Below are 16,199 nucleotides of genomic sequence, written 5' to 3'. Positions count from 1 at the left end.
AGGGTCACAAACAGCCAAGTAATTACCTACACTTTAAACTTCACTTTGCTTAGATCACCCTACTGTACAAGTTACCTCTTCTGTGAAGCATTCTTTTCCACTCCAGGTATCCTTTACTAAGGATATTCCTTCAGATATTCCACAAGTTCTGCTACAGCGTTTATATTACTTATAAATATAAATTATTATTATTATTATAGAATATACTTGTAATATATGTAAATGTAATTTATTACTCCACACCTGTCTCTCTTTGGACTGTTCTATTTCAGAAGAAAAGGAATTTCATCTCATCCCTCTATAGATTTTTCCTTCAATCTACTGACAAGGTCCTCACCTTACAAACATTAGCAGAAAAATTATTTTAATAACTAGTTATGTGACTATAATACCCCATATCTCATCAATCTAAACTGCCCATTTTTTTTTCACATTTTATCATTTCTGATTTGGGGAATGTGCCTTAAAATCGCTGGAGGCCCAGATGGAAGCTGAATTCTTGTAGACCGAATTTACAACCACTCCTATCATTCATCAGGGGCCCTCCCAATCTGAAACCACTTTAAATTATCTGCCTAAGTTTTGTTTTTTGTTTTTTGTTTTTTTTAACTCACACTGACACTACATTCAGACCTACATATTTAGTAGAACCGACCTGCCATTCAAAATCTTAGCAGATATATTTTTTCTGCCTTCTACCACGGCTAAATCTGATATGTGTGAGTTTCTTTGTTGTCCCTTTCTGTGTGATGGGTTTATTTTTCACTTATCCCTGCATTGAAGAGATAGTCCCTTACATCAAAACTTTAAGCAGGTATCCCATTAGACACCCCATCTTAAACATTATATTTTTTTGAGGGTACAGATACAATTCCACTGGATTGTCTCTTAGATTCCATGAAATACAGCATTAAATTAAAACCATAAAAAACTAAAGTATAATGCTGGCTTAGTAACACCTATATAAATATTTCACTTTTTTTTTTTTTTTTTTTTTTAATTTGAGAGAGAAAGAGTGCATGTGTGAGCGAGGAAGAGGGGCTGGGAGCGGGGGAGAGAGGGAGGGAGGGAGGGGGAGAAAGGGGGAAAGGGGAGAGGGAGAGGGAGAGAGAGAGAGAGAGAGAGAGAGAGAGAGAGAGAGAATCTTAAGCAGGCTCCACACTCAGCACAGAGGGGCTGGATCCCACGACCCTGAGACCATGACCTGAGCTGAAATCAAGAGTTGGACTTCAACCGACTAAGCCACCCAGGCACCCCCCACATTTTAACAAAAGAAACTTTTGGGTTTCTTTTGGCCAGTAAGAGCTCCACACCCCTATAAGCACTAGACAAATTTTCAAAGAATTTTGAATTTTGCTGTGTAAGTTAAATCCTTACTTGCCCACTTTCCCTTTACAAAACACTTTTTTGCATGTTCCTGCATACCAGCATTTTAAGACAAAGTTCACATTTGCCCACCAAAAACCACAGTAGCCTACACTGTGATCTGTTTGATGGAAAACATCTGATGCTACTAAAAATCATCAATGAAATACACCCTTGTGGGATCATAATTCACCCCTACAAGGCAAACCAACTCTCCTAGGCCATCAGTTGCATCCTTCAGTTCCCTACCATAGCAAATCCCAAACTGTCCTTTGTGTCCCCCCGCCAAAGTCTTTATGTAACATATGATTGAACCCATCATTTCACTTGTATGCTTAAGACCTCTGTGTGCAAATAGTACTTAGCTAAGCATGCAATGTGACATGTTATACAGTTAGAAAATATTTAGTGCTTACTATATTCCAGGCAATGAGCTAACCACTTTACATACATAATTACTCTAGCCCTCACAATAAACCTACTGATTAAGAAATTGAGGCTTGTTGTTAAGTAACTTGCTCAAGCTCACACAGTGAGAAAGAGATAGAACAAGAATGTAAGCCCACGCTGGGTAACTCCAAGACCCTCCCTCTAAACCACTGCATTCTACTCCTCTGGGAAAGAAACTGCAGTGAGAAGAAACAAGGCCAGTTTGAACAGCAAGCACATGAACTGGGTAGGTTAGCAGCAGACACACTGAGCAACCAGTCGAGTTTGAGATGGAGCTTCCCACACTTCTCAACAAGCTGAGAATGATGCTTCAAATCACAGGAAGAAGTAGTTTCAAAAGCACTGAGCTAAAGTATGGGGCATCATTTTAATTCCCATTATAACCACTATTCCATCTTCTCTACCCCACTTTGGGAGTGGGGCTCATTTGCATGGGTCTGTTAGGACATTTACTTCGTGGTGTGTGTTTCATACTTTCTCTTAAGTCTGGATCTGCGGGCCAGAGCTAAAGGCAAGCTATTATTATAGATCAAAGCCACTGAAGTAGGTAATGAGGTATGGTATATAAAACTCTCAGTATAAATGCAGGGGGAAATTCTGTCTTTTCTTTAACATTATCTGCTTTGAAATGCATCGTTTGAAACAGAAGTCTCAGTAGGCCAGAGAATTCTAGCTGCCAGAGAAGAATTTCCCATCACCAAACAGACCAATGGTAGCTTCGGCTAGATGCCTTTCACAAATGCGGAGCCCTGTGCGGTGAGTTATTTTTGATTGGCACTCCATGGGGTGAGTGCTACAAGCATCAAGGGACATGAAGAGCATTCCCCACCACGGCAGGAATACAGGAATACAGAATTGAAAGACCATTCTGACCGGCTTCCTGATAAAGAATACAGTCTGAATTCTCACACTGATGCGTAAGCTTTAAAAAAGAAACAATTAAAATCTCTAAGCAGACAGTTTTCATCTCTCCAGGTAGAAAGTGTTCTTAACATATTCAGACTTGTAGGTCCCTGAGCTACAGGGGGGCAAAGGAAAGGTGGTTATAACATTAGAAGGATAATTACATTTCCCAATAACTTTTAAAATCATGTCTGGCTCCTCTTTTGTCTTTCAAGACCGGTCTATGTTAAGTACGTGCCTCCCAACTCTATAAAGTGACTTCCATAATTCTGCTCTACAGACCAAGGCATAGTCTTCATTGTCGGACGTCAAATGTGTATCATCACCACGTCCAGTAGCATGAGTGCTGGAGGAGGGGAGTCATCAGAGAAAGTCACTAAGTCCCCAAATTACTTTCCCTCCCCCCTCCCTTCCTACCTTGCTGTCTGTCCTTCCCTTCTCACTCCCTGATTCCCCCACTCACTCTCTCCTTCCCTTCTTCCTCCCTTCTGTCTGTCCTATTTTTTGCTTCCTAAGACATTTTAAATTTTTTTTTTAACACTTATTTATTTTTGAGACAGAGACAGACAGAGCATGAACGGGGGAGGGGCAGAGAGAGAGGGAGACACAGAATCGGAAACAGGCTCCAGGCTCTGAGCCATCAGCCCAGAGCCCGACGTGGGGCTCGAACTCACGGACCGCGAGATCGTGACCTGAGCTGAAGTCGGACGCTTAACCGACTGCGCCACCCAGGCGCCCCAAGACATTTTAAAATCAGCCTAAGGTGTGCCAGGTACTATGCTATAGATGCTATAGATCACACAATTTGTACGACTAATCTCAAAAACTTTACAATCATCCTCAAATGCCCTACTTCCTTAATAACTGTCAACTCCCTGAAATCAGAGGCCATGCCTTATACCTCTAAGACTTCATTGTGTCCACTGTACAATGTCTTGACTTTGTGTAGTATGCAGTAGGAAGAACTGGATGGGTATTAGATAATCTGATGTCCAGCTCCCTCATCTACAAGGTAACCGCAGGCCAGTCACCTCATCTCTAGCACCTCCATTTCCTCCTATACAGAAAAGGATCCTTAGACCAGTAGTCCAATGATCCACACAGGGTTGACCTAGTGATAACATCATGATGTGAGTGAAGTCACCTTATAAACCTAAGCCTTGCTGGGGAAGGTGCCCCTAAGCATAACTCAGGGTGAAGTGTCTGAACACTGGTGCTGCCAGGTGAGCACACGAAGCTGGGTCACGTCACTAGAGCCCTGCCCACCTTACAATAGACGCATGGCTCGGGAGAATTATCTTCTTGAAATGTGAAACCCAGCATGACATTTTCCTACTTACAACACTTCACCCTGAGAATGAAATCCAACTCTATCATAAGGCCTAGAAGCCTTGATTCCTGCTCAATTCTCTGGTCTTTTTTCCTTCCTGCCCCTTAACAAGGTCTGAAGGTCACATTCCTCCCACCTACTGACATTGAGCGACAGCTGATAGCCATGCTCTTTGTTGGGCTGCCTTGAGACTTTTGCCTTCCATAGACCTGTCCAAGAACGGGCCAGATGCCCTTCCCATAGGCTACCACAGCACACAGCATCCCATGATGACCTTGCTACAGCACTTTTTGCTCCATCCTGTACCTGCCTGCATGGTGCTTATTGGCATCTGTCACCATAATATTGTTCCTTGAGGGTAATGCCCTAGTGGTATCCCATGGAAGATACTCCGTAAGTTACCTGTTAGATGGGTAAATAAATGAATAAGTGAGGAACTCCTTTGCAGTGTGACAGGACATGATCCTTTACACGGTTGAGGATATTCTTGAAGTGCTACCTGGGAACTCTGTACCATTATAACTTCACCAAACCAGATGTACCAGGCAGAAAAAATGTCCCCTACCCCCACTCCCAAGATGCCCACGTCCTAGTCTCCAGATCCCAACCATATGTTACCTTGCATGGCAAAGAGGAATTAGGGTTGCAAGGTGAATTAAGGTTGCTAATCAGGGAAATTCTAATTTAAAATATATTTAAAATAGGGAAATTGTCCTGGATTATTTTAGGGTGACCATGGTAATCACAAATCCTTAAAAATGCAAGGAGAAGGCAGAATGGAGGTTGGACTGTTTCAGTTTGAGAAAGATCCAAGTTGCTACCAGGCTTAAAAAATGTAAGGGAGCCATGAGCTAAAGCATTTGAGTAGTCTCTAGAAGCTTCTGGAAAAAGCAAGGGGACAGATTCTCTTTTAGGGTCTCCAGAAAGGAATTCAGCACTGTGGATACCCTGATTTTGGCTCATTGAGATCTGCATCAGACTTCTGACTTAAAAAAAAAAAAAACATAAGATAATAAATTTGTCTTTTAATTTACTAAGGTTTTGGGAAATTTGTTAGAGCAGCAATAGAAAACTAATACACCAGACAAGAAAGTAGAAGACCTAAACAGGACAAATCATGGGACCTGTTGGAGCTTTACTCTCCTTTTTATTTTTTTCTATCTATCTATCTATCTATCTATCTATCTATCTATCTATCTATTTGTGAGAGACAGAGAGATCACACCATGCACGCAAGCAGGGGAGGGGCAGAGGGAGAGGGAAGGAGAGCGTCTTAGGCAGGCTCTACACTCCATGCAGAGCCCCACACAGGGCTCAATCTCACAACTGTGAGATCATGACCTGAGATTATGACCGGAGCCAAAATCCAGAGTCTGACACTTAACCAACTGAGCCACCAAGGAGCTTCACTCTCCTAATCAATAAACTGAGGTTAAGCACCCCTAATCTGCTCATCGCCTGAGTCTGTTTATGAAGATCCAAAGCGATAAGGCCTGTGTCTACATCTCAGCAGCAGCATTTATTCACTGTTTCAGTGGCAAGTGACTTAAATGATCTGTGCCTCAGTTTTCTCATCTATAAAGCAGACATTCTAATCATATTGGGTTACTGGGAGACCCCAATGATTTAGTCCATGTGAAGTGCTTAGAACAGCATCTGGCATGATGTAAATATTATATAAATGTTAGCTCTTATTACATCTGTAAAGAGTTTGCAAAAGGTTAGGTACTGCTGTGCCCGGCAGAGGATATGTTCCAAGACCCCCTGTGGACGCCTGAAACCACAGACTGTACTGAACCTTATATAGACTGTGTTTTTCTCCTATACATACACACCTATGATAAAGCTTAATTGATAAATTAGGCACAGTAAGAGATTAACAACAATACCTAATAATAAAATAGAATAATTATATCAATCACTACCATAAAAGCTATGTGAATGTGGTCTTTCTCTCTCTCAAAATATCTTACTGTCCTGTACTTGCCCTTCCTGTGATGACGGGAAATGATAGCATGCCTACGTGATGGGATGAAGTGAGGTGAAGGATGCATGCATTGTGACAGAGCGTTAGGCTACTACTGACCCTCTGACACTATGTCAGAGGAAGATCATCTTCTTCCAGGCCGTGGTGAACCTTGCGAAACTGAAACCGTGGAAAGCAACACCCAGGATAAGGGGACTACTGTATAAAGTGGTAAAGCAGAACCGGTATTCTTTTTTTTATGTTTGTTTGTTTGTTTATTTATTTATTTATTTATTTTTTACATATTTATTGAGAGAGACAGAGTGTGAGCAGGGAAGGGACAGAAAGAGAGGGAGACACAGAATCCAAACCAGGCTCCAGGCTCTGTGCTGTCAGCCCAGAACCCGACGCGGGGCCCCGAACTCATGAATGGCAAAATCATGACCTGAGCTGAAGTCGGACGCTTAAGCCACTGACCCACCCACGCGCCCCCAGAATCAGTATTCTTATCGAATGTTCTCAAGAGGCTGGAGGGTCAAAATAGCCCTTCTCAGTAGCAGTTCAGATATTTATGGAGGCATTTTGGGGGTCCAGGGGAGTGGCAGTGGCATATTCCTAGCATTTAGTGATAGGAGCCAGGGAAGCTAGACATCGTGCAACATCTGAGGCAGCCCTTCACAGTGCAAGATTCTTCCAGATCCCAAATGACACCACACACCCCTAGCCACCTTCAGTTGTAGCTATTCATTGATGGTGATCAGGTACTTGTATCTACCTCACTCATGCAGACCTCTGGTGTAGTTGTACTACGCATTTATCAGTTGAAACTTTTTTCAAAATAATTTATCCATGAGGCCCAATCAGTTAAATGTCCAACTTCGGCTCAGGTCACATGATCTCTCAGTTCGTGAGTTTTAGCGTCACTTCGGGCTCTCTGCTGTCAGCAGAGTACTCTCTCTCTGCCCCCCCCCCACTCTTTCTTTCTCTCTCTCTCAAAACAAATAAATAAACTTAAAAAGATTTACTCATTTCTCCATTTTATTAATGTTAATAATAATAGGGCATTATGCTGATTTTTAAATGTAAACTACAGTCATATTTTATTATTTATGAAATTCATTTCGTAAAAATAAAAGCTGTGTTAGAAAGGTTTCTTATTAAAAGTGTGTTGGGTCTTAATTTATAGAATGTGAGGTGAAATAATGTTTAGGGATACCTTAACCTAGCTCCTTAGCTTCCCAGTGAAGAAAGTCCAGGCCTAACAAGTTAAAACATCTTGTGAAAAGAGTAACTATTAGTTACAATATAAGAGCCCAAGTTTCTTTTTTTTTTTTTTTTTTCTACGTTTATTTATTTTTGGGACAGAGAGAGACAGAGCATGAACGGGGGAGGGGCAGAGAGAGAGGGAGACACAGAATCGGAAACAGGCTCCAGGCTCTGAGCCATCAGCCCAGAGCCTGACACGGGGCTCGAACTCCCGGACCGCGAGATCGTGACCTGGCTGAAGTCGGACGCTTAACCGACTGCGCCACCCAGGCGCCCCTGAGCCCAAGTTTCAAGACTCTTAATTCCAGAGGTCTTGGGTAATCTTTAAGGATCTGTACATCCTAAATAAAGTAAGATTCTTTAAAGTTCAAATTCTCATCCAATTCTGAAATTTCATGGCAACAAAACCACTGCCTCTACCTTGTGCCCCATCTCCCTGCCCTGCCATTCCCACTTCCACCACTAAGGGAAGTGACTGTGCAAGTGACATTTTAGATGATCTCAATAGCCAAGCATTCCTGGGAGCAGTACTGGGGGAGGAGCTTTGACGGACAAGGTTCATGTCAACAACAGTCTCTGACCTTCTCTGAGTTTCCATCTCTTCTGGATCAGTTCTGGAGGATACCTTTTGGCCCCGGATATGATTCTGTTCATCCCCCCACCCCTACCTTCCATACCCCAATATGTGTCTTCCAGAACATTCTGTACTCCTCAATCTGGACAAAGTTATGGAGAAACTAATTTTATTAGTTTCAGTCACAAAAAGGTCGATAGATTCCAAATTACTATTTTGCTACCAATCTCAGGGCAAAAAATTCACCCCTCCCCTGACCCAGAACTACCAAGGATATTCATGCAGCTGTACCCTGCCCAACTCCACAGGGTGCCATTCTCATTGTACACCATGTACATGGCGTCCCCTGGCATTATGGGGTTCAATATTTGCGTGGCTGAATGTAGGGTCCCTGATCTTACCCCCTAAAATAGGAAATGAGTTCATAATGTGAAGATACCTGACCTTAACTTTGATGAATATTTGGCTAAACACTGACTTAGCTGGCCCTGTCTATTCACTCTTTATTTTCAGTTTGAATTACAATTTAGTCTCCTTGTTGGCCATGTGTTCAATGATAGAGGCCCTGCCTTGTTGTGAAGTTGAGCCATACACTTAGTGCATTAAGATTTTTAGACTCAATCCTCTTTTCTGTCCCTCCCTTTTGAGTAGCCCACACAATGGCTTTTCCTGCTCAAGGCTGTCCCAAGCACTTCAGCATATTTGAGGAGTGAGGAAGAACATCTTGAGCCTAATAACTGAGGAACTTCAACCAACTTAAGTATATAGTTGAAGGAGAAACGCAGAGTATCAATTTCCTCTAGAAGTTACAAGTATGAGCTTTTATTTGTTTGTTTACTTTTGAGAGAAGGAGAGATACACAGAGTACAAGCAGGGGAGGGGCAGAGAAAGATAGAGACAGAATCAGAAGCAGGTTCCAGGCTCTGAGCTGTCAGCACAGAGTCCGATGTGGGGCTCGAACCCACAAGCTGTGAGATCATGACCTGAGCTGAAGTCGGACATGTAACCGACTGAGCTACCCAGATGCCCTTGTATGAGCTTTTAAGTGAGACAGACCTGGAAACCTCCTAGCTATTTTACTTGAAGCAAATAGCCCACAGGGAACAAGTACTAGCCTCACAGAGTTACTAAAAGTGTAACGAACAAATCCAAGTAAAGCCTGTAACATATAAGTGCTCACCAAATGTTAGCGATTGTAATGACTCCCTTCCCGCAGAGGAATGGTCTCCTATCATTACAGTTTCATAATAAAAACACTAAAGGGAGACTAAAAGTAAGAAATATAAAGTCTAGTACAGTGTGAGGAAAGGACTATCCCTTAGGACAATTTCACCTTCATTTCATGTAATGGCAACGTAACTAATCACAGCAGTCATTTAATACATGTCTTGTTTTTCTTTTATTCTCAGATTTCTCTCCATGCAACAGCCCTGTAAAGTAAGAAGGTCTAGCCGAGTTTCTTTATTCCCTTTTTTTTCAGAAGACACTGAGGCTCAAGGAGGTTAATTCTGTGGTAGATTGTACAACTGGAAGGCAGGGATTGAAACTTGGGGTTCAGCGTTTCATTTCAGAGCGTTTCACTAGCAGCGGCAGCGACTTTCCACTAGGGGGCGCACGTCGTGTAATGGGGTGCGTATTGGCTGTGGTTAAAGGACTAATCTCCATCGGCAGGCCAGGGGAAAAAAAAAAGCAACCTAAGTAAAAAACTGTGCATTTTCCACATAAACATATCTTTGAAACATCTCCCTAAGCCTCTCGTCCAAGCAGATTACATCTACGAAGCCATTCCTCTGTAGAAATTCTGCAATCAAGATTGCATTTCAGGATACGGGCAACTAGATATGTGATTTCAGAAGCCTTTCTGGTGGCTCTGATTGCCCCTTCAGCTGGTCACCCATGTACTAGTCCAAGCTAAAAAAGAAGGGATATGTGTGTGATATTTGCTTTGATGGTATAGTATCACACCTCCTGCACTTAGGACCAACACTTTGACTCAGAACAAGACACATTGTTTTGAGCGGGGCCTCTACTTGCTTCTCTTATTGCCGCCGATCTCTAAAAACTCAGGCTGGGAAGAAGGTTGTGGCCCAAAGCCCAGGTGGTTCCTGTCTAGGAGGCCCACAGGCCTTCCCTCAGAGGTCCTACCTGCAACACAGGAGGGCATGTTGCAAGAATGTCACATTAGAGGTTTTTACAAAACTCACTCTTCAGTTGCTGCATCCAGAAAGTCACACAACTGCTTGATTCTTTTTCTTTAAGTTTATTTTCAACTGCAGGGAGTCACCTTTCCTTCCTCTTTCTGGGTGAGAGATTTTTTTTTTTTTTAATCTATTGCTAAGTCATTATTCTTTAAGTGGAAACCAAGGAGAAGAAGAGTCGTAACGAAGGGCAGTGCTTTGAAACAGAAATGACCTGCCTTTTGTCGCCCCTGATAAATATTGCAAGCTGAGCAGGTGTGCAGTGGTTTACAGTCCAAACTACACTTGTCCCAGATCCCACCTGCCCGTTGTCACACAAACCAACACACTTGAGTCAAGAAAACTTTTTTTCTGCTTACTTGTGTTAATCATCAAACCAAAGCAAATAGCCTTCCACTTTTCTGGATCCAGGGTAGCAATTAAACATGAAGACATCACAAATCCTCTAGATAAATAATGGTGGGGGTGGGGGAAGCCTCTGGATTCTAGGCAGGAGGTGGACTATCATGTACCAGACAGTTGCATCAGCCGTCACATGTTAACAAGGCTGGCTTCTCAACTTTGAACTTTCGCAGTTTCACACCCCAGCACCACATCTGGTGAGCAGGAAATTGACTTAAGTCCTTAATTTAGGATTTAAATCAACCACCAGTTTACAAGGTCTGGGTTGAAACACTCTTGTTTCTGTGGCTATGGGTTCGTTTACTTATTCACTCAGCTTGCAGATCATTGAGCACCTAAACTCAAGGGAGGTGACCCATAACTAAATAAAAGACCCAAGACAACTCAATCTACAGCGAGGAGAAAGCTGGGTAAATAGATAAAAATAATTGCATAATATTTGTGTTAACGGAGGTATGTACAAAGGAAGCTATGGGGCAGAGAGGCAATTGCCAAGTAAATACAGATGTAGTGGGAAAGGACAATGATTATCCACTTAATACCCTATTGCCCTTCTGCCCCTCCTAACAGCAAAAGGGCACAGTAATGTGGCTACTTATTCCGTTCACTTGAAAAACTAGGGGATTGGGCTCATAGGATCTCAAGAGAGTCGTCTCTAAGACGCCTCACACTCAGGAGAAACTGTTTCAAAATGCAAAACTGTTTGCCCACTACTCGGGAAAAATCCCGGGAAAATGCAAGCAGAAAAACTGCCTCCCCAACCCTCCACCCAGAGGAGCAGCCTGGAATCCAGACTGACCGGCCGAACACCTGGCACCAGAAGGGAACTTGTGCACAAAGACGCAACACACTACCCAGCCCTTGGCACAAGTCCCCGGCGTGAGCCCGGCTTCCAATCTGAAAGAGGGAAGTCCGGAAGGGTGATGGGGTTTTAGCATTCAAACACTGCCCCTCCTCTCTGTCCTCTTTGGGACGGAACCCTCTTCACCGGATTGCCCAGGCTCCTGAGGAAAACTGTGCCAAAGCAGAACTCTCGGAGTCGCTACTGTTCAGTGGGCTCTCGCCGGAGCGTGGACGGCTGCCCCTCCTTTCCAGCTCCACGTCCTACCCCTACGTACGCTCCACTTGGATTATCCGCGGGTAAAAATGAGACACCGGGCACTAGGCACTGAGACCCTGTGCCTGCCACGTAGCCCAAGAAGCCCTGCTGGCCAAGCCCTTTCACACACCCCTGCCGCGTCCAAGCCGGCAAAGACTAGCGTGGGGACAAGTTGCCCCCAGGTGGGGTAAAGTTGTCCAAACTCCCCGCCGCCCCCACTCGCCGGAACCCCGGGCTGTGTCCGCACGTGGGCGAGAGTGAGGGTGCGGCGGGAGGGTGAGGGGGTGTGTGCGCGGCCCGCGCGGCGTTAACCCCTTACCTTCCAGCAGCACCTCCTTGCCGGCGCGCTTCAGCGCCTGCACCGCCTCGTCGTGGGTGGCGTCCCGCAGATCCGCTCCGTTCACGGACAGGATGGCGTCGCCCACGTACAGGGCTTGGGTCTGGTCCGCCGCCAGCCCCTTGAAGATCTTGCTGATGAGGATGGGCATCTTGTTCTCCTTGCCCCCCTTGATGCTGATGCCCAGCCCGCCCAGCTCCTGCTTCAGCACCTTCACGCCGCGCTTCTGGTTGGAGATGGACTCGGGCACCTGCTCGGGCAGGTCGGTGAAGGCGGTGCGGACCCCGGCGGGCGAGTCCGGGGGCTGCGCGCCGCCGGCGCCCCTGCAGAACGAGCCATTGGTGGCGGTCCCGATGCCGTTGTACGCCGCGGCGCCCTCCTCGCAGCTCAGAACCAGGGCGTCCTCGCTCAAGTTCACCAGAACTTTGTGCCAGCGATCCCGCACCAAAACTTCCAGCAGCCCGCTCCGCTGCGCCCGGCCGCCTCCCCCGCCGCTCGGCCCCGCCGCCGCCGCCGCCGCCGCCGCTACCGCCATCTTTCCGGCATTCTTAAAATGCCATGTGATTGCCAAAGGGGGGAAAAGTGGGGAAGGGCTGCGGGGGAGGCCGCGGGCCCGGGGAGCGAGGAGCGCGCGCCGCGCAGGGCGGAGGCAGGGCGCGGGACGCCGCTCCGGGAGTTCGCACACACGCACCCGGCGCGAGTTGGCAGCCGCAGCCCGGCCCGTTCCCCTTCGCCGGATCCTGGGCGGGGTGGAGCGACCTAAAAGAAGAAGGAGAGGCAGAAACAGGGGAGGGGAAAAAAGCCAGCTGCCAGGCGCAAAAGCCCAAACCCAGGGGAGCCGCGGAGCAGCTCGGCGCCGGGAGGCTGGCTGGGAGGAGGCGCGCCCGCGGGGAAGGGCGGGGACCCGCCGCCCCGCGGACGCTCACCTGTTCCAGCCGCCGCGGCCTCGGCGCCCTCGCGCCGCTCGCCGGCTCAGACCCCCGCCGCCTCGCTTGGCCGAGCGCCGGGCGCCGCAGGGACAGCTTCCCCGCGCCGGCTCCCCGACCCCGCCCAGCCCGCGCCTCTCCACCCTCCCCTTTCCGCGGGCGCCCGCGCCGCACCTCTGCTGGGACCGCGCGTGCTGCCGAGGTCCCCGCACGCGACGCTCCTGCCCCCTCCCTTCCCTTTCTTACGTCCCGCTGCATCGTCCCTCAGTCCTGACCCCCAGCTGTATCTCCATCCACGCCTCCTCACTCGGGCTTCCTCCAACCGGGGCTTGGCTTCTCCTGCCGAGTTCTTACCTGTCTGTCCCTTGCGCACGGACTCTCAGGTGGACTCAGACGGAGGCCCCAGGTTCTCGCAAAGTTAAGAGGGAAGACTGTCCCAAGAACTCAGAATGAGACGTCAGCATAACCCGAGTGTCCGAAACTTCCTCACTTGAAATGCAGGACGTCTTTCTCCCAGATCTCTGGAGAGGTGCCTGTGCTGGCGGGGATTTTCAGCAGGTCACTGCCTGCCCCAGACCCCGGAAACAAATGCCTTCCCACCTTTAACACCGAATATGCTCTGTGCTTCTGACCCATCTTTTCTCCCCCAGTGCCGTCCCAAGTGCTTCCTGGGACTTTCTCTTTCTCCCCAAGATCCACTATGGGAAGTTAATTGTTTGAGAACTCAATTTCAATGGGCAGTATCCGAAAAGTTCCTTTACTAGTTGCTTATTTGGAGCTCAGGCTGCGTTTTTCCAGGGGAAGGTTATAATTGTTGTCCCAGGCCAATCCGGGAATGCCAACATAACCCGTGTCATAGCTTAACCTCACTGAGCCCTCCTGTTCTTTGAACCTCTCAGGTTCTCCCCCTCAACCATAATCAGGTGCCATGGACCTCCCCAAGAGTTTTAAGTCTCTCGTGTATCCCTTCCCCCTTCCTACCTCACCCCTCTGTCCAAAATCAAAATAAAACAAAACTCACAAATCTGCTGTTCTTAAAGGTAAACCCAACCCCGCAAGATGTCAGGAGGAAAGAAATCTTATCAAACACATTCCCATTGATGCGCATCACCGTTGACATTATCGAACATGCTCTAACCCTTCCAGAACGACCCACACTATTAGTTGACAATGCTTTAAAACCCAGACAATCCCTAAAGGGTAGCTGTAGTTCCAGGCAGTGTCCCGGAATGAAATGAAAACATTTGGACTTCTTTGGAGAAGTCACTGCAAGCAGGTCAGCGGGGGCCCCTGGCTTAATGCTTCCTCTTGAAGCTCCCTCCTTTCCTACATTTTTAATCCACCAGTTTTCTACAAGATCTGTGTTCTTTCATGTAAAGGTACCATAGCAGGGAGAGCAGCCCCAGCATCAGATAGGAAGCCCATTCGGGTCTACCACTGTGGGTGGGAAAAGCAGCTGGGACTGCCCTCTGCTTCAGAGCTGAGGATTCACTCATATCACTCTTCAGAGAAATCAGAGCCTGAGTGTCTATGCAGTAACCCAAAATACCAGGAGGAAATAGGCACCAGAACACCAGCGTGATGATTTAGAAATCAAAACTGATCTGCCCCCAGACCAAAATCCTCCATTTCCATGATGCCTGCGTCTTGCCTCTGTGGTCAGGCAAGGTGGGAGGCCCAGGCAGAACTAGAAGTAACTCATTGATTTGCCATAAGATACCACGGGGTCTGGAATGGCAATTTCTCAGAGTCTCTGTGACAAGCACATTGTTTCTGTGTAAGCAAACCTACATGGGAAAGAAGTAGGTACCTCACTTAAAGTGGCATTTGAAGGAGGGGTGACCAATATTTAATGTCATTAGGCCTCAGACATGCAGGTGGCTCTGTTGGTGGAATTGTAACAACAGCCCCTATTCTACATGCTTTACACATATTAACTTAATCCTTAATTGGATCCCACCAATTCTCGGGGATCCATACTATTATCATCACTCCCACTTCGTAGGTGAAAAAGTAGAGATACAGGTTTAATAACTTGCCGGGGGCATGTAGCTAGTAAATGGCAGTCAGGATTTGAAGCCAGATAGGATGAGTCTGGACTCTTAACCCTTGTCCCACACTCTCCTGAAGGTCCTTGGAGCCTGCTAGAGACAGGGTGCACCCTGCAGTGAGGCCAGCCTTTCCCCTGGGAGGGAGCCCCCAGACGCCCTGGTTGTAGAAGGGGAGAGCCAGCCCCTGCCTCTGGCCTGTCCCTCTTTCCTAGGTTAGAGAGCACTCTGGCCTCCGCTAATTGACGCTTTTTTAAATTATTATTTTAGACGTGTTAATATGTTGAAACTGGTGACTGTTGTGGTTGTACAGGCTGAGAAGTCCTATCTCACCCCTCAAAGAGCTTTGCATCTCTGGCCTCTGACTAGTAATGCTGATTCTCAAGAGTAAACCTTGTTTACCTCATTTCTTAGTTCGTGGTGGGACTTGGAACTAGTGCACTGTAGCCCCTTAATCCTTGCAGTTAGGACACATCAGCCCTTCCCAGGTCTCCTTTTTTTTTTTTTTTAAAAGAATGGTCCTAGAAAGCACTGACAAGACTTCCAGCTTCCTCATTTTAGAAGCGTGGCATTTGAAGCTCAGAGTAGAGCAATGACGGACCCAAGGCCACAACGTAGGTTTGTGGCAAAGCTGCACCTGGGCTGTCATGGCTACCGGTCCAACTCAGTGTTCCAGAAATTATATCTGAAGCTCCCCAACCCCCTTTTTCCTTAAACCAGATTTCTTTTGCTTAGCTAGGTCTCCTATTATGTTTTCTACTTCTGTCCTAAACTTTTGATTTTCATTTCTCACCCAGCTAGGACTGGGGTCCTCCTCTGTGTGTCCCTTCCCTGCGGGATGTGCGTTTTCCTACAGAGGTTTGTGTGAACTTAGACTTGCAAGAGCAGGTCATGTGATCCTCAGTTTCACAGCGCAGCGTGTGGTGGAAGGAACAGTGTTCATCCAATCAGTAGCCCCCACACAGTTTGGTTGTGCAACCACTACATCCCAGGCAGTGTTCTAGGTGTTGTGATGTGGGAACAGACACACTGACAAAGGCATGCTTTATGAAGCTTACACTGTAGCTGGTGGTAGAGTGGAGGTAGAGAAAGACTACAAACACACAAGATATTTTCTTCCAGAAGTAAATGCTGGGAAGAACATACAGCAGTGTGATAGGGTCAAGAGTAACCAGGACAGGCAATTGCCAGGAGTGGTGCTATTAAGGACAACCTTTGTGAGAGAGGTGGATGGTAAGACGAGGGGAGTCTTACAAAGATCTAGGGAAGACGGTCTCAGGAAGAAGGATGTGCCAGTACAATGCACCTGAGACAGAACCCGGCCTGTCTGGTTCA

At 46.7% G+C, this 16,199-nt stretch overlaps 1 protein-coding gene across 1 annotated transcript in view; it reads right to left on the bottom strand.

Annotated features, from left to right (window-relative positions):
* Positions 1 to 12,780, bottom strand: part of SNTB1 (syntrophin beta 1) — a 240,201-nt gene extending 227,421 nt beyond the window's left edge. The window contains exon 1 of the mRNA XM_030303870.2: positions 11,873 to 12,780. Coding sequence (XP_030159730.1) covers positions 11,873 to 12,425 — 553 coding nt within the window. The 5' untranslated portion in view covers positions 12,426 to 12,780. The remainder of the gene's footprint in view (positions 1 to 11,872) is intronic.
* Between the last annotated feature and the right edge of the window lie 3,419 nt (positions 12,781 to 16,199).

Source organism: Lynx canadensis, chromosome F2 (assembly GCF_007474595.2).
Source record: "Lynx canadensis isolate LIC74 chromosome F2, mLynCan4.pri.v2, whole genome shotgun sequence".
Lineage (NCBI taxonomy): Eukaryota > Metazoa > Chordata > Mammalia > Carnivora > Felidae > Lynx > Lynx canadensis.
The sequence above is the reverse complement of the archived record's forward strand: the minus strand, read 5'-3'. Positions and strand labels throughout refer to the sequence as shown.